Source organism: Sturnira hondurensis, unplaced genomic scaffold (assembly GCF_014824575.4).
Source record: "Sturnira hondurensis isolate 20B ecotype Veracruz unplaced genomic scaffold, ASM1482457v3 Scaffold0006437, whole genome shotgun sequence".
Taxonomy (NCBI): domain Eukaryota; kingdom Metazoa; phylum Chordata; class Mammalia; order Chiroptera; family Phyllostomidae; genus Sturnira; species Sturnira hondurensis.
This window is the reverse complement of record NW_028079068.1, coordinates 9,715,864-9,740,068: the sequence shown is the minus strand read 5'-3', so window position 1 is coordinate 9,740,068 and position 24,205 is coordinate 9,715,864. Positions and strand designations below refer to the sequence as shown.

The 24,205-nt window shown below is 39.4% G+C and overlaps 1 protein-coding gene across 6 annotated transcripts in view; it reads left to right on the top strand.

Moving 5' to 3' along the window:
- NRF1 (nuclear respiratory factor 1) overlaps nt 1–24,205 on the top strand; it is a 138,083-nt gene that overhangs the window by 39,849 nt on the left and 74,029 nt on the right. For 5 of the 6 annotated variants that reach the window (XM_037049209.1, XM_037049211.1, XM_037049214.1 and 2 more), the window contains 2 exons: nt 8,649–8,880; nt 22,137–22,251. In XM_037049209.1, coding sequence (XP_036905104.1) covers nt 8,658–8,880; nt 22,137–22,251 — 338 coding nt within the window. In that variant the 5' untranslated portion in view covers nt 8,649–8,657. The remainder of the gene's footprint in view (nt 1–8,648; nt 8,881–22,136; nt 22,252–24,205) is intronic. The other variant, XM_037049210.1, reaches the window with a different exon arrangement.

Below are 24,205 nucleotides of genomic sequence, written 5' to 3'. Positions count from 1 at the left end.
TTACTCAGAATTAAGCCACATTTCACCTTGCTTCACCTTATCACTTTGAGTTTTTTATGTGGCTTTTTATTTTTATTTTTCCTGCTTCCATGAAATTTTGATCCGTTACCCTATGTCCCCCAAGAACCAAATCCTGTCATTGGCCTTTTTTGAAAGTCTGTTGTGGTGAGTAAAATTTCTGTCCTAGTTACAAAGTTCCGATTCTGGCCATGTCTAGGAATGTAAATTGATCCTCTTGGTTTTCCTGTTCTTGTTTGGACCTTAGTCACAGTCTTGCTCTGAGACTCTCCCTCAGGCAGTTCTTGAAGCTTTTCTTTTGATATGATAATGTTATTGATTAGACTGAGGCTTTCTTTTACTTTAGTTATACTTTGATTAGATTTCCTGGCCTGCTGTTTCCTACTTTGACTTTTAAAATACATTCTACACTTAATCTCATCTATTATGTGTGGATTAGACTAAATTTAACTCTTGTGGACATTTCATCCAAATTCCAGTAGCTCCCCTGGTGTTATGGACTACATCTACCAGGGTGCTGAGACAAGAAAATCAGATTTTTTCTGTGCTCTCTTCTATTATCTTTCAGTCCCACCCTTTCTGGCCTGGAATGGGAAAAGCAGAGACTCCTGTGCCACGACACAGCCCTAAGAAAGAACAAAGTTCAGGCAAAGCACATGGTACATTATTGTTTGGGGGAAATATTTTTTTAATGGAGTGATGACTAATCTGCTGAACATCACTGGCTCCAGGCGCTAGACAGATAGATGGTTTATTCTCATGTGGTTTTAGAGTTACAGATCATTGTATGTTGCTAGTGTTTTATCTTGCTTTTCTGTCTGTTCAGAGGAATCACCGTCAGGTCTGTGCTCTCCATTTTATGCACTGTCATGAAATGTTGCTGGAGACATTGGTTATCTGTAGTTTCCTGGTTTTATGTCTAGGAGAACAGTAGTATCTCAGTTATTGGAGTTAATATAATAAAGGCTTTTTACCAAGACACTGAAACAATCTAAATGTCCTTTGATGATGGATAAAGATGTGGCATATAATATATGCAAAGAAATACTACTTAGACTCAAAAAGATAAAATACTGCCATTTGCAACAATATTGATGGATTTTAAATCTTTTAACTATTTATTTTAGAGAAGGGGAATGGAGGAAGAAAGAGAGGGAGAGAAACATTAATAGGAGAGAGAAACATTGATCCGTTGCTTCTCATGCACCCCATTAGGGAACCAAACGTGCAACCCAGGTGTGTGCCCTGACAGGGAATCAATCTGGCGGCCTTTTGCTTTGCAGGATGATACCCAACTAACTGAGCCACACCAGTCAGGGCAACATTGATGGACCTTGAGATTATGCTAAGCAAAGTAAGTCAGACAGAAAAGAACAAGAAGTATATGATTTTGCTCATATTTGGGATATGACACAAAAAGCAGCAAACAAACAAACAAAAAACTCACAGACAACACTGTGGTGGTTACCAGAGTACAAGGGGGTCAGATATATGGTGGTGGGAGGAAAACAGACTGTGGGTGGCGAGCACATGGCTGAAATTTATATAATGTTATTAACCAATGTTACCATGACACATTTTTTTTTTAATTAAAAAAAAGATGGGTCTTTTATGCCCTGGCTGGTGTCACTTGGTGGATTGAGTGCCACCCTACAAACCAAAAGGTTGCTGGTTCAATTCACAGTCAGGGCACGTGCCTGGGTTGCAAGTTGATCCCCAGTAGAGGGTGTGTGAGAAGCAACAGATCTATGTTTCTCTCCCTTTCTTTCTTCCTCCCTTCCCCTCTGTGCAAAGATAAATAAAATTTTTTAAATGAAATAAAATAGCCTTTTAGATGCTTAACTCAAAATCTTTTGTCCTCGATTTTAAAAAAAACAAAACAAAACTGGAAATGGATGTCTAATTTAAAGGTGAAGAAATTAAGGCCCAGCCCTTACAAGATTAGTCAGGTAATGAGTCAAGAAGGATAGAGTCATGAAGACCCAGTAATTCTGGCATTATTACCATAATATTGAGCATTTATGTGCTGGGTACTGTGTCTTTTTCTGGATGATCTCATTTAATCCTCATATTTTGAGTAAAGGAACTATCTTTCTCTTTTCATTTAAAAAGAATGTTGAAACAGGTACTTAGCGGTTATATAACTTGTCTGGGGGCTCTAGATATCTGGTAATACCCTGTTCTGTTTTATTTATTTATGAAGATATTTTTTATTTTTCAATTACAGTTGACATACAATATTATATTAGTTTCAGGTATACACCCCAGTGATTAGATATTATATGTATTACTAAATGATCATCCTGATGTGTCCTGTTTTTTTAAACTCATTTTATTTATTTTTTTAAATATATTTTATTGATGATACCATTACAGTTGTTCTATTCCCCCCTTCATTCCTTCACCCTGCACACCCCTCCCCCATCATTCCCCCCTTTAGTTTATGACCACATGTCTCAAGTTCTTTAGATTCTTATTTCCCCTACTATTCTTGCCCTCCCCACTATCTATTTTCTACCTATTGTCTATGCTATTTTCTGTACCTTCTCCCCCCTTCGCCTCCTCCCACTTCCCTGTTGCTAACCCTCCATGTGATCTTCATTTCTATGGTTCCACTTCTGATCTAGCTGTCCTCTTGGTTTGCTTTTGTTTTAGGTGTGATGGTTAATAACTGCAAGTTTGCTGTCCTTTCACTGTTCATATTTTTCATCTTCTTTTTCTTAGATAAGTCCCTTTAACATTTCATATAATAAGGGTTTCGTGATGATGAACTCCTTGAATTTGATCTTATCTGAGAAGTACTTTGTCTGTCCTTCCATTCTAAATGAAAGCTTTGCTGGATAGAGCAATCTTGGATGTAGGTCCTTGCCTTTCATGACTTGGAATACTTCTTTCCAGACCCTTCTTGCCTGTAAGGTCTCTTTTGAGAAATCTGCTGACAGTCTGATGGGTACTCCTTTGTAGGTGACTGTCCCCTTATCTCTTGCTGCTTCTAGAATTCTCTCCTTCATTTTCATCTTGGCTAATGTAATTATGATGTGCCTTGGTGTGTTCCTTCTTGGGTCTACCTTCTTTGGGACTCTCTGAGCTTCCTGGATTTCCTGGAAGTCTACTTCCTTTGCCAGACTGGGAAAGTTCTCCTTTATTATTTGTTCAAATAAGTTTTCCACTCGTGGCTGTTTCTTTCCCCCTTCTGGTACCCCTATAATCTGGATGTTGGAACATTTAAAGATGTCCTGGAGGTTCCTAAGCCTCTCCTCATTTTTTTGAATTCTTGTTTCTTCATTCTTTTCTGGTTGGATGTTTCATTCTTCCTCCTGGTCCATGCCATTGATTTGAGTCCCAGTTTCCTTTCCATCATTATTGGTTTCCTGTGCATTTCCCTTCATTTCAATTAGTTTAGCCTTCATATGTTCCTCTAATTTGTGACTATAATCAATCAGTTTTGTGAGCATCCTGATCACCAGTATTTTGAACTGTGCATCTGAGAGGTTTGCTATTTCCTGGTCGCTTAGAGTTATCGGGTCTGGGGCTTTGAGTTCTTCTTGAGCCATATTTTGGACTGTTCGTGCCTGTTACATATGAGGAGTGGAGCCCTAGGTGTTCACCAGGGCTGGGCGACTTAGTCGCTGGGTTGTGATGCTGTATGTGGGGGCAGGGTCAGAGGACAGCAATGGCAGTCCCCTCTGCCGTCTCCCACCGCCAGGGCCACGCGGTCCGTCCCATTGTGCTTGAATGTGCAACCACGGTCAGTCCGCCACCTTGTGAACTCACTGGGTTCGCCACTGGGGCCTACGCAGTCTGTCTCACTGGTCACTCCTCTGCTGGTTTATCTGCGCACAGATGTGTGACCGCGGTCAGCCTACTCCACATCCTCACTGGGTCAGCGATGCTACCCCGGCTGCCTGTGCGCCTGGGTTGCCTGGGTCTCCGGGATCCTTCCTGCCCAATCCTGCTCCACGGCTGGCTCCACCCCTCTTACCGGTCTGTTTGAACAGTTCGTTGTTGTTGGACTTCTGTATAGTTCAATTTTGTGTTCTTTGGCTGCGTCTTTGTTTACTAAACCTTTGTTGTATTCAAACTTGGTTGTGAGAGAAGGCACAGTGTTTCCACCTACACCTCCATCTTGGCAGAAGTTTAATTCATTTTATCTAACATGTTTTCATCCATTAGCAGCAGTTCCTATCAGTTTTGCTTCCAGAGAATCTGACTCCTCATGTATGAAAGCTAAAAAGCATCTCTAAAAATGGCTTGGGGAGGGTGGGACAGGATGATCTTTAGTAGTGTGTGTATGTTAGTCATACCTGGCTTTAGGGGACCTATTTTATTTATCAGTTTTTAAAAACATGGAAAGCATCATTGACAAATATCCCACTCTGGTTCAAAGAAGGCTGAGATGCCTTTGCTTTTGCTTTTTCACAGAGTGTGCTTAATAAAAATGTCTAGAGAAGTTGAAGGGTGGAATGGGGAGAGAGGTAGAAAGATGAGGCACTGGGCAGCAGTGATGAGCCTGTGAAGCAGATAGCCCTGTTGATTTACGCAGTGAATTGCATTCTGGGGAACAATTGAAATCCATTATGCCAAGTGCACAGCGCACAAATCCCTTTGAAAAGCAGTTAGATGCCATCTAATCCCAAATCATTTAAAAACAATTTTGAAGTACCTAGAATTCTAAAGTGCCCGAAGCAGTTCGTGTTTTAGTCTAGAAGAATAGTGAATTGGATAAAAAAATAGTATTTTAACGTTGTGTATCTCATATTGTGTTTAATTGTGTGACTTTAATCGTGTTAAATTGCACTTATCCAAGAATAGAACATATTCCCTTGAATATTCTGAAACACACCAAACATAGGATATGTAAGAAACCTCTCTTTAAAATTTTTTTTGTATTTTGACATAATTTCAGAGTTTTAGAGAAGTTGCAAAAGTAAAGAACTATCATTACCCAGATTTCCCAAATGTTAATATTTAACCATATTTTCTTTATATTATTTCCTCTCTCTATTAAATACTTTTTATTGTGGGAGGTACCTCTTCAAAACCTTCATTTAAAGAAACAAAGGCGCAAGTTTGTGAAGGTATTATGCCACATGGAACTACAAGGCTGGGAGATGACCTCGGGCAGAAAGTATAGGAGAGGATTTGAAATGATAGCTGGTTATTATATTCCTAATCTTTTTGGATTTACGGCATCATTTTTGTAAATTAAATTGGATTTTATTTTGAAGTAGAATCACTTGAGTTAGAAGGATGAGTTTTGACATGTATAGTGGTATGAGAGTGAAAAGAGATAATTAAAAGTTAGACTCTCCCCCCTCCAAAAAAAAAATGGAAACAGCACAAGAATATAAAACAGAAACCAAGGATCTTAGAAAACTAAAGAGTTGGGCAGCTGGTAGAAGTAATTTACCTAAAGAAGAAAGCTACATCAGGACCAGGATTAAGAAAACAATTATTCAAAGGAACAAAGGATTTTAGAATTCCTCAAAAAAGGAAAACTTAATAATAGAATAGAATAAAATGAAAAAAGGATTTTGCATGAACAGATAATTATGTTTTTATTTGTAGCCACAAAGTTTGTATTTTTATATCTGTATTGGCTGCCTTTTTGTGGCGTAAACGCTAGATATGCATGCATTGTCTTTCATAGAGCAGAAGTTTCTAATTTTAATGACGGTCAGCTTGTATATATATTCACATTTTATGTACCCATTCAATAGATAGTTGGGTTGCTTCCACTTTTTGGCTCTTGCGGACATGGGTGTGTATAAATAGCCTTTTGAGACTCTGCTTTCAGTTCTTCTGGGTGTAGACCCAGAAGTGACACTCTAGGTCAGATGGTGATTTTTTTTTTTTTGAGAAACCAATATGCAAAGTTTTAGTCCAGGTATGTTTACTGCACTGATGTTTATAGTAGCAAAAATTTGGAAGCAGCATCCTTGCTATGTATCAGTAGGTGATTGACTGCATAATAATGGCACGTCCATACAGTGAAAAATATTCTGCAGCTATTTAGAAAGTTCTAGCAGATCTCTGTGTTCTCACATGTCAGATGTCTAGATATATTGTAATATAAAAAAGCAAGCTGTAGAATAATATGTGTAATATGAATCTGTTTTTATTTTAAATCACATGTATGTATGCTTCAAAAAGTTCTTTTAAAGATAACGCACTTGTCTAGTTGTTAGGGGAAGAGGTAACAGATTATGATTGCAGTAGAAGGGCAAACCTTTATCTTACTCGTTTGTAATTGCTGCGTCAGTTTAATACTTATAAGCACAATTTTATAAGCGGAAAAACCAATTTGAATGATTGTAGCTTTTGGAGAAAAACGTTTCACTCTCATTGTTAAGAATTTCATTTACTTCAGTAACCTGACTTCCAGCCAAGATGGAGGCATAGGTGGAAATACTGTGCCTCCTTGCACAACCAAAATTAAGGACAACAAAGATTTAGAAACAAAAACACAACCAGAACAGACAGAAAATTGAACTGTACAGAAGTCTGACAACCACTCAATCAAACTGGCAAGAGGGGCAGAGTGAGAGGCTTGCAGAGAGGGGTTGCGGCAGGAAAAGTCGGTGGCTGCCAGACCCAGGTGTGGAGGGGAAACTACAGACCCAATGAGGTGCGCAAGGCAGTTGGCTGACTGCGGACACACATTTGTGCACAGATAAACCAGGCAAAAAACATGCAGTGAGACAGACCACGCAACCCAGGGCTCCAGCGCCATGAATTAAAGCCTAAAAGCACCGGTTGAAAAGGTTCTGGAAGAGACTCCCAGCCTCACAAGAGAGTTCGTTGGAGAGACCCACAGGGTCTTAGAATGTAAATACGCCCACCCACCCAGGAACCAGCACCAGAAGAGCCCGATTTGCTTGTGGGAAGCAGCAGAGGGGACTGAAATCCGAGAGAGAGAGAGAGAGAGAGAGAGGAACAAGCACCATTGTTCCCTCTCTGACCCTGCCCCCACATACAGAGTTACAACCCAGCAACTGGGTTGCCCTGCCCTGGTAAACACAGAACACCTAATTCTCTGCCACTCATATGAAACAGGTGCAACCTGACCAAAAAATGATGGCTCAAACAGAAGAACAAATGAAAGCCCCCGAGCCAATACTTCTAAGAGAGAAAGAGAGAGCCAACCTATCACAGTTCAAAATATTGGTGATCAGGATGCTCACAGAACTGGTTGATTTTGGTTGCAAATTAAATGAAAAAAATGCAGGCTACACTAAGTGAAATGAAGGAAAATGCCCAGGGAACCAATAGTGATGGAAAGAAAACTGGGCCTCAAATCAATGGAGTGGATCAGAAGGAAGAAGGAAACAACCAAACAGAAAAGAATGAAAAACAAGAATTCAAAAAAGTGAGGAGAGGCTTAGGAACCTCCAGGACATCTTTAAACGTTCCAACATCCAAATTATAGGGGTACCAGAGGGGGAAGAGGAACAGCCACGAATGGAAAACTTATTTGAACAAATAATAAAGGAGAACTTCCCCAGTCTGGCAAAGGAAGTAGACTTCCAGGAAATCCAGGAAGCTCAGAGAGTCCCAAAGAAGGTGGACCCAAGAAGGAACACACCAAGGCACATCATAATTACATTAGCCAAGACTAAAATGAAGGAGAGAATCCTAGAAGCAGCAAGAGATAAGGGGACAGTCACCTACAAAGGAGTTCCCATCAGACTGTCAGCGGATTTCTCAAAAGAGACCTTACAGGCAAGAAGGGGCTGGAAAGAAGTATTCCAAGTCATGAAAGGCAAGGACCTACATCCAAGATTGCTCTATCCAGCAAAGCTTTCATTTAGAATGGAGGGGCACATAAAGCACTTATCAGGTAAGGTCAAATTCAAGGAGTTCATCATAACCAAACCCTTATTTTATGAAATGTTAAAGGGACTTATCTAAGAAAAAGAAGATGAAAAATATGAACAGTGAAAGGACAGCGAACTCGCAGTTATTAACAAGCACACCTAAAACAAAAGCAAACTAAGCGGACACCTAAAATGGGAGTGGAGCCACAGAAATGGAGATCATATGGAGGGTTAGCAACAGGGGAGTAGGAGGAGGAGAATAAGTAGCATAGACGGTGGGGAGAAAATAGACAGGGGGGAGGCAAGAATAGTGTGGGATATGTAGAATCTAAAGAACTTATGACACATGGACATGAACTAAAGGGGGGGTGTGCAGGGTGGAGGGGAATGAAGGGGGAAAGGGGACAACTGTAATGGCATAACCAATAAAATATATTATAAAAAAGAATTCATTTACTTACTAAGTATTTTTATGTTTTTTAGTAAGTATTTTTATGTTTTTTATGCCTACAATGTCAAATGCCAACTCACTGGGATTTTTAAAATACATTTTTATTTTTATATTTAAGTGTCTTTTATTGTTATATGTAATATCAAGGGTATTTATTGTTTTGTGAGCTAAGCTATAAAATTAGCAGTGATTTTTTATCAAAATGTTTTTATAAAAGGAAAGTGATGCTTCCCATTTCCTGTGATTTGGTGTGATGAGGTATGTAGTGAAATCAAAGGTTTCCCTCTCTTGAGGGAAATATCTTCTAATTTATGCATTAAGTTACATTACACACTGAATCCTCTTTGGCTTGTTTCTGACAGTAGCTCTTCATGGAGGAACACGGAGTGACCCAAACTGAACACATGGCTACGATAGAAGCCCATGCAGTGGCCCAACAAGTACAGCAGGTCCACGTGGCCACCTACACTGAACACAGTATGCTGAGTGCTGATGAAGAGTCGCCTTCTTCTCAAGAAGACACATCTTATGATGATTCAGACATACTCAACTCCACGGCAGCTGATGAGGTAACAGCCCATCTGGCCGCTGCAGGTAATGTTATTGCGATTGGCAGCTCTTTATTTTTTGCTTAACTCTGCTACCCTGCATATCTAGAAGAGCCTAGGATATAAGCACTCTCACTTTTATCTTCATATCACACCTTCAAGATTTTGTTTTAAGCCTTGGATTTTTCAACTTGTGCCTATGTCAAACTGAGCCTTAAGTTCTGGAGTCATATAAGTGGTATGACTCGGTTTTGTTTTTTCACCCATTGTAACACTCTTTTGACTTTGAACTGAAGCATTTAGTGCATTTACATTAAATATAATCAATGATCTATTCAGGTTTAAACTTACCATGTTTACTGTATGCTTTCTCTTTATCTCATTTGTTCTGTATTTGCTTTTCCTTCACATTTCCTTTTGGACTATTTGAAAGCTTTTATTTATTTATTTTTCTTGTTAGTCTGGAAGTTATATAATTTTACTATTAGTTATACTCCTAGAAATTATAATATACATTCTTTATTTGTGTCAAAGTATTATGTAATTGGGTACTTTTGGCCACTTTAGGGATAATGCAAATTTTTTAGAACACTTGAATTCCTTCCTTTCTTCCTTCCTTCCTTCCTTCTTCCCTCCCTCCCTTTCTTTCTCCTTCCCTCCTTCCCTCCCTCCCTCCCTCCCTCTCTCCCTCTCTCCCTCTCTCCCTCTCTCCCTCTCTCCCTACCTCCCTACCTTCTTTCCTTTTGTACAAACTTTTCTCTCCAGACTTTTATTGAATTTATTGGGGTAACATTGGTGAATATAGGTTTCAGGTGTACAGTTCTGTAATACATCATCTGTAAATTGTACTCTGTGTTCACCACCCGAAGTCAAGTTTCCTTAGGTTACCATTTATTCCTCCTTTACCTGCTTCTACCTTCCCCCACCTGCTTTTCCTCTGATAATCACCATATTGTCTGTCTGTGAGCTTTCTTTTTTTTTTTTTTTGGCTTACTCCCCTCACCCTTTTCTCCCAATACCTCAACCCTCTTCCCTATAACAGTTATCAGTCTGTTTTCTGTATTTGTGAGTCTCTTTCTATTTTGTTTGTTTATTTATTTTGTTAATTAGATTCCACCTACAAGTGAAATTATATGGTATTTGCTTGAAATGTTTTTGTTGAGAAACCAGCTGACAGTCTTATGGCAGCTTCCTTGTAGGTAACTGTCTTTCTCTTGCTGCTTTTAAGATTCTCTTTGTCTTTAACCTTTGGCATTTTAATTATGTGTCTTGGTGTGGGCCTCTTTGGGTTCATCATATTTGGGATTCTATACTCTCTGGATTTGTGTGTCTTTTTCTTTCACNTTTGTGAGTCTCTTTCTATTTTGTTTGTTTGTTTATTTTGTTAATTAGATTCCACCTACAAGTGAAATTATATGGTATTTGCTGGAAATGTTTTTGTTGAGAAACCAGCTGACAGTCTTATGGCAGCTTCCTTGTAGGTAACTGTCTTTCTCTTGCTGCTTTTAAGATTCTCTTTGTCTTTAACCTTTGGCATTTTAATTATGTGTCTTGGTGTGGGCCTCTTTGGGTTCATCATATTTGGGATTCTATACTCTCTGGATTTGTGTGTCTTTTTCTTTCACCGGGTTAGGGAAGTTTTGTGTCATTATTTCTTCAAATAAGTTCTCAATCCCTTGTCTCTTCCTTCTCCTTCTTGTACTCCTATAATGTGGGTGTTGTTACACTTTGTTTTTTTCCAAAGTTCGCCTAAACTATCTTCATTTTTTTATTCTAATTTTTCCTTTTCAATATTTTCATTAGGTGTTTTCTGGTACCTTGTCTTCCAAATCGCCGACTCTTTCCTCTGCTTCATCCAGCCTGCTAGTTTATTCCTTCTAGTGTGTTCTTCATTTCAGATATTGTAGTGTTTATTTCTGGTTCTTTTTTTATGTTTTTTTATGTCCTTTTTCATGTGTTGAGGTTCTCAGTAAGTTTTTTGAGCATCCCTATAAGCATTTTTTTAAACTCCATATCTGATAAGTTGCTTGCCTCCATCTTATTTATCTCTTTTTCTGGAAATTTCTTCTGTTCTTTTATTTGGGCATGTTTCTGTCTCCCCATTTTGGCTGCCTCTTTGTGTTTGTTTCTGTGTATTAGGTAGACCTGCTGTAACTCCCAGTCTTTGTAGGGTGGCCTTATATAGTAGGTGTCCTGTGGAGTCCAGTGGTATAATCTCCTTCATCACCTGAGCTGGGCACCCCAGGAATGTCCCTTATGTGGGTTATGTGGACCCACCCATTGTAATTGAGTCTTGATTGCTTTTGGCCCATTTTGTGCATGGGGTCAACTGTCAGACTGGCTGTCAGGATCAACCCTGACCACAGCGTACAAGCTGTGAATTCACCTCAGCAAGGTCTGGTGCCTGCTGAGGTCTCCCTTTGGATATGCCACTTATAAAGCTAATTGGATTCTGCTCTGGTGTTGTGAAGCTGGCCACTGGGTGTGTCAGTTCTGGCCTCTTGGGAGGGACTCTGGTGTAGATCAATGTCAGGCACTGCCTGTGACTTGCCCTGGATAACCCGTTTGGAAGTCCAGAGTGATCCACCTATATATATTTGTGTCTGCTTCTTCTGGGCCTGGGTGAGCAAGGGAAGGACCAAGCTACTCAGCAAGGCTGAGTTTTACCAGCACGAAGCCCAGGGGCAGGTCAGCAAAAGTCCTAAAGCACCTTGAGGTCCACCTCTGCCTGTCGGCTGCCTGTTAGGCTCAGTCACTGAGAGAGCCTCAGGTGGTACTCTAGTTGCATGAAGTAGGTTCTCAATGAGTCACCAGGTAGGGTGAGTGGTGTTCACCAGATTGATACAGGTTCAAACTCAGTGCCATTGCTTGGTCTGAGACTACTCAGCAAATGACTCAGGGCATACCAAATCTAGCTGTCACCTGCCATGTGCCCACAGACCTTTGTGGTGGGGTAGGGTCTCAGGATGTCATCAAAGTGAGTCCAGCAGAGTTTATGAGGCCCAAAGAGACCAAGATGTTTTTATGCATGATTGGAGGGCTCTGCAGCAGTCAGGTGTATGGGGGAAATGGCTTTTGTCATAGAGCCACACGATTCAGTCTGTTCATGATTTTGCCAGGAGCCCAAGCTCAAAAAGGCGGGGCTTCTGTGAATCTCTTTTGAGTGGGAGGCACCAGTCAGGTTCACTGGAAAGTGGGGCAAATAGCCCCCGCCCCAAAGCTACACCACTAAGTCACTAACTCCTAGCTGAGCCTGTCCAGACCTCTACACCCTCGCCCAGGCAGCTGGCCCAGCAGGGCATGAGTTCTGCAGGGAGGAGCAATAGGGAGTCCAGAAGGTGGGGCTATTGCATTTCCCGTAGGTGGAGGGGAGTGCTCCACCCAAGAAAGATGTCATGTGCACTGTGGGAGAGTAACTCAGCACAGGGGTCCTGAAGGCTGTCTCCTCAGCTCACTCCCAAAGCCACAAACCTCAGTCTCTCCTTACATTCCAGCCTGCTCTATCATCCCTCTGCCAGAGCCAAGGGTGAGTGGCTGTGAATGAGATTTTGTGGGTTGGCCCTTTAGGAGGGTGCCTCTGTCTCCAACATACTCATGTCTCTCCCTGGCAGATAGAATTTCTGCTGATTTTCTTGTGGGTTCCTCTTCTTGGCTCTGGTGCTCTGAGCTGGGGAGTCCAGCATAGGGTTGGGACCTGAGACCCCACACTCCTAAGGGGGAACCTTTGCAGCTGAAGTATCCATCTGGTATCTTAGTTACCACCTGTGGGAGTGGGGCCCACTCTTTTTCTCATCTCTGCCCTTCCTACCAATCTGATGTGGCAGCTTATTTTGTAAATTCTTTTTTTTTAAAAAAATACATATTTTATTTATTTATTTATTTATTTATTTTTTAGATCAAGGGGGAGGGAAGGAGAAAGAGTGGGAGAGAAACTTCAGTGTGTGGTTGCCTCCCATGTGTCCCCTACTGGGGACCTGGCCTGCAACCCAGGCATGTGCCCTGACTGGGAATCAAACCAGTGACCCTTTGCTTCACAGGCCTGTACTCAATCCACTGAGCTTCACCAGCCAGGGCTTATTTTGTAAATTCTTTATCACAAAACTTCTCTTTAGCTAGCCTTCAGTTGGTTATTCAGTTTTATTGCTGTATATATTTTTTCTTTTTACTAATTTCAGGGCTTGAGGGGGAGGGGCTACGCCCATAGCCCCACCCACCCACCCACGGATGAGAATAAGTCTACCAAGATGTGATCTGCTGGGTAGGGGGAAGGTGGCCAATCTCTCAAAGAGAAGGGCCTGGAGCCTGTTCCTCAATAGGCTTTTACTGGGTTTATTTGCATAAGAATACAGGGCGTATACATAAAGCTCATTAATCATTATCAGGCAGTAAGGATCAAACAATAGATAACATTCAAAGAACTGAGGGCTTATTTAGAGTCACGGTCAGATAGTTAAAGGACCGTAAAACTTTAGGGAAACAAACTCATTTCATGCTTAGACCCTTATAATTTAAATTGAGGGTATTAGCAAAGTAGGTTTCATAGGATTTTATGTATTCTTCCTTAGGCCTGATTGCCCTAGGGAACATGCCCTTTCCAGCACAGGGTCTCACCCACCTCCTGCATTGTTTCAGGCTAAAGTCAAGCAGGGGAAGTAAGGTAGCCAAGAGATTAGGAGACTTCTTGCAGACAGAATGAGGAATCAGGCTATGTCAAAGCAAAGGGGGTTGGGTCCATCACCTCCTTTTTCTATAGCCCTCAAGTCCTTCCCTGAGGGCCCCTTTGCATCTTATAGTGTGGACCTCAGACACACCTAGGTTTTGCAGGAGGAAAATGGGGGGAACTTTTTTGAGGCAAAAATGTGGTTTAAAAAAGTGTGTCTTATAGTCCGAGAACATGTGGTAATTTTGGTGGTGAAAATCAAGGCCCTACCTTGAGTATTTCTTGCCAGTCCCTTCTGGACTGCAGTTTCTGTTGAAAAATAAGCTGCCAGTCTTATGGGAGCTACCTTATATAACTGACTGCTTTTTCTCTTGCTGCTTTTAAGATTCTCTCTTTATCTTTAACTTTTGGTATTTTAATTATGACTCATCTTGGTGTGGGCGTCTTGTTTAGTACTCTCTGCACTTCTTGGACTTGTATGTCTATTTCCTTTACCTAATTAAGGTTGTCATTATTTTTTCAAAGAGATTTTCAATTTCTTTCTCGCTCTCATCTTCTTCTAGCACCTCTATGATGCAAATGTTGGTATGCTTCAAGTTGTCCCAGAGGCCCTTTACGCTATCTTCATATTTTTTTTGGATTCTTTTTCTTCTTGCTCTTCTGATTGAGTGAGTTTTTTTTGCTTCTTTATATTTCAAATTGCTGATGTAGTTCTCCACTTCATCCACTTTCCTGTTGATTCCCTGTAAGTTATTCTTTATTTTTATTAGTGAGTCCTTTTCTAACAGAGTCTTTTTTGTGCTGCTGAGGTCTTCACTAAGTTCATTGAGCATCCTCATAACCAGTGTTTTGAATTCTGCTTGGAGTAGATTGCTCTTCTTCATTTTGTTCACTTCTTTCTCTGGAGTTTTGACCTGTTCTTTCATTTGATCCATGTTTCTTTTTCTTCTCGTTTTGGCAGCCTCTTGTGTTTGTTTCTATGTATTGAGTAGAGCTGCTTTGACTCTGTTACTTGGTAGTGTGGCCTAGTGCAGTAGACATCCTGTAGGGTCCAGTGGCACAGCCTCCCCTATCACCCAAGTTGGGTAATCAAGGTGCGCTCCCCCATGTGGGTTATACACGCTCCTCTAGTAATTGAGCCTTGATTGCTGTCAATGAGAGTGATTTACCCTCAGGCCCATCAGATGCAAGGACTGGCTGTGAGCACTGTCCATTGACCTTCCACCACTGTGGAAGATCATCTGTGAAGGGGCCCACCCACAGAGCAGGCCTTACTTCACTGGGGCAGCACCAGAGTCTGCCCGTTTAGTGTGTCACTTGTGGAGGAGGTTGGGTGATGGTGCTTCGATTTGCTGTGAAGCTGCCCACTGGGTGTGCAGATTCTGAGGCCTCCATGAGGTGCGGGCCAAGGTGAGCCAGTGCCTGAATTCTGCCCAGGGCTGCCTGGCATAAGCTGCAAAGCAGTCTGCAGAGGGTACTTGTGCTGTGTTTAGAGGTGCCCAGGTTGGGGCAAGCTGGGAACCAAGCCCGGTTGCTGTTAGTGCGGGGCCTGGGACCGCTTAGTGAGAGACATGGGGCTTGCTGAGGCCAGGTGCTGCTTGTTTTAGAGAATTTAGGAAAATCTGAAGCATGAGCCAAGACAAACCATTCATATGGAAAAGTCACAGGAAGCATCTTGGGTGGGCCCAAACACTGGGTGGGACAGGGCCTCAGGGAATCACCAGGGTGGGGCAAGCAGTAATAGGCAGTAATAGGCAGTAGTAATAGGCAAGCAGTAATAGGCAGATTGATGGAGTCTCATATGTGTTTTCTCCGTGTATTAGTTATATTTGAGTGAATGCTAGATGCTGTGTTTGGAAGACGATTTTTAGAATTTGGGTAATAACTATGTGTGGTATCAGATGGGTATGACATTTATTGGGATGATTACTTATTTATATATCTTATCACTGGGTTGTATACCTGAAACTAATATTATACTGTATGTCAACTGTAATTGGAAAATAAAGTTTAAAAAAAGTAATTTGGGGTCTAGAATATTATCATCATCCTCTAGAGAGGATTTTTGTTTGCTTCTGCCAGACGCCTGAGAGCACTGGCAACTGCGGATCATCCTAACCCAGGTTAAGGTTTTAAGATTTTTCTGGGCCACTAAATGACTTAAAAGTTTGGCTCTATTTTTGTACCATTCTCTTCATTATTTACATTGTTTATTTAGCATTATGTGGAAGATTCCATGTAAATCATGCCTGGGAGGATCTAATACTGTGTTGATCTTAGAAGATATTTAGGAAAAACTATATAGGAAATAAATTATCAGAAATGGCCAGATTACTACATCTTTTTAGTATGTGCATGTTTAAGGGTAGGAAAACAGATGTAATGAAGAATAACTTTTTTACTGTGAGTTGTTATCTACTGTATGTTTCTGGAATGATAAATTTAAAAATAAGGCTTAGTAGCAAGACACATGAAATATTTGTAAAATATATTTTGAAATTTTTATACTTTCCAGAAGAGGGCATCCTAACCTACTGAATCCAGATCAGCTTCAATGCTGGGAAGGAAGATGCTTTTCGGACTTCGTTTCTCTGTGTTACTGTACTGCGTTGTCATAGTGTTAACATTAGGGAAGGACTTGAACCCTTTCATGTGGCACATATGGAAACTGAGGCCCAGCTGCTAGAAATGATTTCCCGTTTAATCATTTGACAGTTATTGAGGAATTACTGTATACTCTATTCTACTATAAATAATACTATGAACAAGACAGAAAAGAGCTTACTCCTAAAGGCGTTGACAGAGCAGTGGTGAGGAAAGTGGCATATATCATAAAGTAAAATAATTTCAGAAAGCACTGGGTGCTCTGAAGAAAATAATGAAGTGTGAGGGAGACGAACAAGGGTAGCTGCTTTTTCTAACCCTGTTTCCTTCCCTCCCTCCATTGAGATAAACTCTATTCTGAATTTGGTCTTTATCATTCTCTTGCATTTCTTTTACATTTTTGCTATATATCAGTAAATAATATTTAGCACTGTTTTTGCAGTTTTAAGTTTTACATGAATGGTATCACTATGACCTTACCATTCTGTAACATCTTTATTTCATTTGGTATTCTTTTTCTGAGATTCATTTATGTTGATAATGTGACTATTTTCATTTTAACTATAATTTGGTATTCCATTCATTATCTGACTCTCATATTGGTAGAATACTTAGATTGCTTACAATATTTTGCAAATATAATTGTTGCAAATAAAAATCATTTTACATGTTTTCTTGTGCAGTTGTGAGAGTTCCTCTTGGCACTGGCTTTAAAACTCTTGGCAATAGCCCACAGTAACACATTTTACACTGGGATCTAGAATACACAAGTGCCGGTGTAATGATAGTTTCTTGTGAAGTAGTACTTACCCCTACTGTAAGTAACGTACTCTGTGATATGTCTAGTTTCTTTCACTTTATTCTATTTTATTAATAACAAAACAGACACAACACCACTCACTCATAAGCCACTGAACCTATAGTTGAAACAGTTGTGTGGAAACCTACAGTTTGAAAACCACTGCTTGAGGGTATAGCCAGGATGGAGAGGGAGCTGGAGGGCAAAGAACAGTATGTTTTCGGTTCTACAAGCCATTACCAATGTCTTTTCAAATCGTTGCATTAGTCTGCATTCCCACAGCAGTATGGAGTGCCTGTTGTTTCTCATCCTCACCACATTTGGTATTGTCAATAGGCTTTCATTTTTGCCAGTCTGCTGGGTGTGAAATAGTATCTTACTATTGGTTTAATTTCCTTGGCTCTGAGCTAGAGGTTCCAGCCAGTGCAGGAAGACAAGATGGAGCACCATTTCAAATCTTTATTGACTGTTCATTTTCCTTCTTTTTGCATATTTCTTGTTTATACCTTTGTTTTCCAGCTGGATCATTTTTTTCTTACTGACTTGTATGAGTTATTGATATATTTTAAAATTATTTTCTAGATAATATACATTACAATAATCTCCCAGTTTTTGCCCACTCCCTCCCTCAATTTTTTATTTCTTTTGTCCATAAAAGTTTTGATTTAAATTACTGTGAAATGTAACAGTCTTTTACCTTACAGTTTGTCCTTTTGGAGTCTTGTTTAAGGAATTCTTAACCCTGAGTTTATAAATACTCTCAATAGTTTATTGTAGAAATTGTAAAGTTATTTTTGTTTTTGTTGTTTTATTGATGTTGATGTTTTACATTTAGGTCTTTAATTCACCTGGAATTGATTTTTGTGCATTGTAGGATGTAGGGATCAAGTTTCATTATTTTTTCAGGTAGGCAGTCAGTTATCCCAGCACCATATTTTTAATAGTCTGTCCTTTTCCCATCAGTATCTTTTGGCACAAGAGAGTTTTTGTGAATTCTTAATTCAGTTGTATTGGTTTATTTGTCTTAATGACTATAGCTTTTTAATAACTATTGATATTTAGTAGGATGACTTATTTCCCTGTACCCCACCTCCTTCTTCAAATCTTCCAAATTGTTCTGGCTATTCTTGGTCTTTGGTAGTTGCATTTAAATTTTAGGAGCATTTTATCAAATTCCACAAAACCCATATTGGGATTTTTATTTGAATTACATTGAATTTACTAATTAATTAAATTAAGCAGCTTTATTTATAGTAGACCAAAACTAGAAATAGCCTAAGTGTACATCAAAAGGATAATGGATAAACTGTGCTTATTCATATTCTAGAATACTGGTCAGCAATAAAAGGGAACAAACTGCTGATACATATAGCAACATAGATGAGTCTCTAAAACATTCTAAGTGAAAGAAGCTACACAAAGAAGTATATACTGTACAATTCCATTTATTTGAAATTCTAGAATAGGCAAACTAATGTAGAGTTTAAAAATCAGAATTGTGGGTGCCTTTGGGAGGTAGGATGGGAACTGACTGGGAAGGGGCGCGAGAGAACTTTCTGTAGTGATGGAGTTGTGTATCTTGATTGGGGGTTAGGTTTCATAGGCATATACATTTTTCAAAATTTACTGACTGTACACTTACGATTTACAAAAGTAAATTGGATTAACTTTTACTTCAAGAAAATTTGTAAATAAATAATTGAACTCTAGCTAGCGATATTCCTACTGAAATATTTAGGGGTACATCATACTAGAACTTACTTTGAAATGCATTTTTTAAAAACCCCAATATTGGTTGATGAATGGATAGAAAGACAGATACGTATATTGGATAGAGTTGTAGATATATGAATGTTCACTGTAAAATTCTGTCAGCTTTGCTATATATTTGAAAGTTTCATTAATCAAATGGATTCCTACAACTCAGTAGCATTAAAACAAATGACTTGATTAGAAACTGGACGAAGGACTGAAGTAGGCATCTCCCGAAGAAAGACATGTAATGAGAGTTCCAGAGACGTGGTTTCTGAGGAAGGCGGAGGGCCCAGGGGCAGAGCCTGCAGAGACTGTGCGTCAGGTTGTGTGGGAAATCGGTGTGACAGATAGGTGTGTGCAGTCTGTTTGGGGTTGCTGGTAGGCATTGAATTTGGACAATCTCTCATAACTGATTGAGTATATTAAATTTGTAAGCATAGGATTTTATATTTTGGAGTGAACAAATTTTCCAGCAGATGTTATTAAGTATTTTTTAAGCCAAATTTCAGTTTCAGTAGCTTTTGATTTAAAATGAAAAGACACGTCATGTACAGTATGTGGCCTTTCTGAAAATTATGGTCATCTCTCCCATTGAATTGATGACTTTTCAAATGTGGCTGAATGGTAATGAGAAAATAGATGTATGACTTTCTTGTTGTTCTGCATTCTTGACCTAGCCTCATTACCTTGGAACGGCCAAGAAAATCATCAAAATGATTTTAAGGGTTATTTTACTGGGGAGTTTAAGAACTAATGGATTATTCCTAGTTCGGGCAATATGGAAAGGTATGCAGTTGTGAATTGTTCATTATAGCTTATTAATCCCTGAGGGAAATTTAGACTGTAGACCTAAGTACAAACCCAGTGCAGTTTTGTTTTTTGTATACTGTTGGAGAAATAAAGTTTTATATAGCAAGCACATGGCTTCCCTTATTTCATGGTACCTTTATTAGGATCTGTTTTAGCCCTTAATTCTGTTGAAATATTTATCCCTTTCATCTTGAAAAATAACTTCTAAAATATAGTTTATTATGTCTTCCACCATTAAAGAGTTTGTTCATTTTTCACTATAAACAGTTCATACAAGGCAAAAATAGTAAATTCTTGGCTCTAGTATGTTGTATAAATTTAATGTATATCAAACTAATTTTTACAACTTTCCATACTAAACCTCAATTCATATAATTAATAATTTGCCTGTTTTATTTATGACCCAGTTGGAATTCTTTTATATTAATAAAACTAATGGAAAGAGATCCTTTATTAAGTTGGTGACTAGACCTACATTTAATTTCCCTGCAGTAGTTATTAGAGTATTTAAAGTATGTAAAATTATGTTGGTAAGTCAATCCTTTAAAAGGAATACATTTTAGGATGTCACCGCTTTGGTGTGAATCATGTACATGTTGATGCTGTGCCCTGTTTGTTACACATGTAGTGTGTCAGAGAGCCACTTAGTTGTCTTTTTGTCCACACGTATAATATAGTCTGTTTGCTATTGTTTTTAAAGAGTGACATTAAAAAGTAGTTTATGTGGAGAACTATCAGTGGATGTTAATTGTCTCCCCATCTGTATTTGTGGGTATTAGTTCAATTGCTTTGCTAGTTTCTAGTGCATATTACCAGAATAGAAGTGTGTTTGTAAACTGTGTGGGAACTAGAAATTAGAAATATCATCAGGGAAATGCAGATCAAAACCATAATAAGATAACACTTCATACCTTTTAGGATGACAATTATAAAAAATAAAGATAACCACTGGTGAGAATGTGGAGAAACTGGAACCCTTGTATGCTGTTGATGAAACTGTAAAATGGTACAGCCTCTGTGGAAAACAGTATGAAGGTTCCTCAAAAAATAAATAAATAGAACTATCATATTGTTCTATGGTTCTATTGGCCCAAAAGTTCGTTTGGTTTTTTTCCATAAGAAAGCTCTAGTAGCTCTTAGTTGTCTTTAACTTCATTCAAAACAATTTCAATAGATTGTATTGTGACAGCTGTCATATCAGCTTGCATTTAAAAAAAATCAAAATTGGCAAATTTTTATGTATCTACTTTAACATTGAAGAGGGAAGAAAATAGCAACATTTTCAGTATATTATGCTTTATTTTTTCAAGAAAGGTAAATATGCAACTGAAATACTAAACAAATTTGTGCAGTATATGGAGAAGGTGCTGTGACTGATCAGACCTGTCAAAAGTGATTTGCCAAGTGTCATACTAGAGAGTTCTCGCTGGACAATGCTCCATGGTCTGGTAGACCAGTTGAAATTGATAGCGATCAAATAGAGACATTGAGAACAATCAGTGTTTTACCACAAGGGAGATAGCCGACATACTCAAAATATTCAAATCAATAAAGTTATTGGTGAAAATGAAAAATGTGTCTTATTTTATGGCAAAAACCATGCAGACTTTTTGGTCAACCAGTATGATCCAGCAATTCTACCTTTGGACATTTATTCAAAAGAATTGAAATCAGGATCTTGTAGAGTTATTTGCACTTTTCATATTTGTTGCAGCCTTATTCACAATAACTAAGATGTGGAAGTTACCTTAATGCCCATTGACAGATGAATGGATTAAAAAAATCTCTCTCTCTCTCTCTCTCTCTCTCACACACACACACACACACACACACACACAGAGGAATATTATTTATCTTTGAAAAAGGAAATTCTGCTACATGCAAGTGTAGGTGAACCTTGAGGGCATTATGCTAAGTGAAATAAACCAGTTATAGATGGAGAGATAGTGCGTGATTCCACTCCGTCCCCTTTCTAAACTAGTCAAATTCGTAGAAGCAGAGAGTAGAATGGTGGTTGCCAGGGACTGGGGAGTGGAAATGGGGAGCTGCTCTTCAGCAGGTATGAAGTCTCGGTAATGCAAGATGAGTAAGTCGTAGGGATCTGCTGTGCAACACTGTGCCTGTGTGTAACAATACTGTATGGTAAAGGACAGAGTTTTCTAATTACGATGATACCCAGATACTCCTCCTGTAGGAGGTGTTGGATTTCTAACTATGAGTGATTATCTCTGACTCCCTTAACTTGTCCAATGTCTTAGGGTAGTGAAAAGAGGGGCACAGGGGTGGAAATGAAATTTGAAATCTGTAATTTTTTTTTGTTTTGGCAAGCTTCCTGTCAATGCCGCAGTTACATTCAGCACCTCTGAGAATATTTTCTTAACAGTAGGGGCATGATGGCAAAACAAGACAAAAAATATTATATAAAATTCTAGCTCATGTGTGGTGGGGAGGCATGTCATATACTTTTTAAAAGATTCATTTTTAAGTCTTACTGGTAAATTAAAATGTCATTCACATAAAACAATAATGAAGTATATTGATAATATCAGGAACCTTTTATATTATTGATAACATATTAGGAAATAAATGCTATCTTTTTCGTGCCTTTAATTGTGTTCTGTCTTATATAGTTAATAGGCTCTGCCTAATCTTAGCACGTACATTGTTGTTTCAGGTCCTGTGGGAATGGCTGCTGCTGCTGCTGTGGCAACAGGAAAGAAGCGGAAACGGCCTCATGTATTTGAGTCTAACCCTTCTATCCGGAAGAGACAGCAAACACGTTTGCTTCGGTGAGGGCATTGTTATCCATATTGTTGCTATTTCTCAAACCTTTCATGGTGTGGATGACATGGAACATACATTATGAGGTTTACCAAGGATAGCAAGTTAGATCTCTTGATAACAGAATTACACTTTAAAGTACTCTTACAAAATTAAATAAGTGCACTAGAAATATGAGTAACAAGCCCTGGCTGGTGTAGCTCAGTGGATTGAGCATGGGCCTGCGAACCACACGATCGTGGTTTGATTCCCAGTCAGGGCACGTGCCTGGGTTGCAAGCCAGTTCCCTGCAGGCCAACTCCCAGCAGGGGATGCACAAAAGGCAACCATACATTGATACTTCTTTCCTTCTCTCCTTTCCTTCCCCTCTAAAGATAAATAAATAAAATAAAATTTAAAAAAATGAGTAACAAGCCCTGGCTGGTGTAGCTCAGTGGATTGAGCACGGGTCTGCGAACCAGACGATCGCGGTTCGATTCCCAGTCAGGGCACATGCTTGGGTTGCAGGCCAGTTTCCGGCAGGGGTCAGTTCCCTGCAGGGGATGCACCAGAAGCAACCATACATTGATGTTTCCTTCCTCTCTCCTTCCCTTCCCCTCTAAAGATAAATAAATAAAATATTTTTAAAAAAATGAGTAACAGATGTATGGTATCACATTAATTAATTAATAGAAAATCTATATACTTCATGTGTGCCAGGCATTGTTCTAGGCCTTGGAAACATAATAATGAACGAAATAAATTCTATTAAAGAGCTTATATTCTAGTGAAGGGAAAAAGAAACTAAACAGATATGTAGTATTTCAGATGGTGATAAGGACTATGGAAGAAAATTAAGTGGAGTAAGAATAACAGAAAGGTTAGGGGATGGCAGGAATATAGTGGTTTCTCTTTTTTATAGGGATATTCCAGGGAATCCTCTTTGATAAGACAACTTTTGAACAGAGACTTGAAGTAAGTGAAAAGGCAACCATGTCCATACCTAAGGAAAGAGCTTTTCCCCTAGGGAAGTAGGGAATAGCGAGACGAAGGTTCTGGAGTGGAAAGGAACGTGGTAGTCATGTTTGAGGAATAGCTAAGGAGATACTGAGAGGAGATATGGTCAGCAGTAGTGGAGAGCCACATCATGGTCTTTGTCTAATATAGGGACTTTGACTTTGACTCTGAATGAGGTGGGAAGTCAATGAAGGCTTTGGCCCAAAGAAAATATGATCTGACTGAAGTTTTAAAAGGGTCACTCAGACTACAGTATGGACAATAGATTCTGGGAGTATTAAGATTAGAAGCAGGGAGACCAGTTAGGAGGTTGATGTAGTGATCCTGGCAAGAAGACATGATAGCATCTTAAAGCTAATGTGGCAGCAGCAGAGGTGGTAAGAGGTGGTAAAGTTCTGGTTGTATTTCAAAAGCCAGCTCCAGCGTGCTTCACTGATGGATTGGATGTGGGATGTGACAGGAAAACAGGACTGAAGGTTGACCTCAAGGTTTTTGTTCTGGTTACTAGAAGGATTGAGATGACACTGGAAGAGGAGCAGGCAAGGGAGTGAGGGCAGAATCAGGAATTTGGTTTTGGTTGAGTTTATGATACCTCTTAACCATTAAGCAGAGATACAGAATAAGCAGTTGGATATATGAGTCTGGAATTCAAAGGTAAGATCTTAGCTGGAGATATAAGCTATATAGGTAGTATTTGAAACCAGGAGACTGAAAGAGATCACCTGAGGAGCAAGTGTGGACTTAGACCTGAAGCATTCTACCCTTAGAGGTTGGAGAGGTGAAAGGAATTGGCATAGGACTCTAAGGAGCAACCAGGAGGAAAACCAAGACAGTGGTATCCTGGAAACCAAGTACCCAAAGTGTTTCAAGAAAGAGGGTGTGTAATCAGCACTGTCAAATGATGCTGACAGATTGAATAAGATGCAAATTGACCTTTAGGTTTAGCAACATGGAGGTTATGTTTGA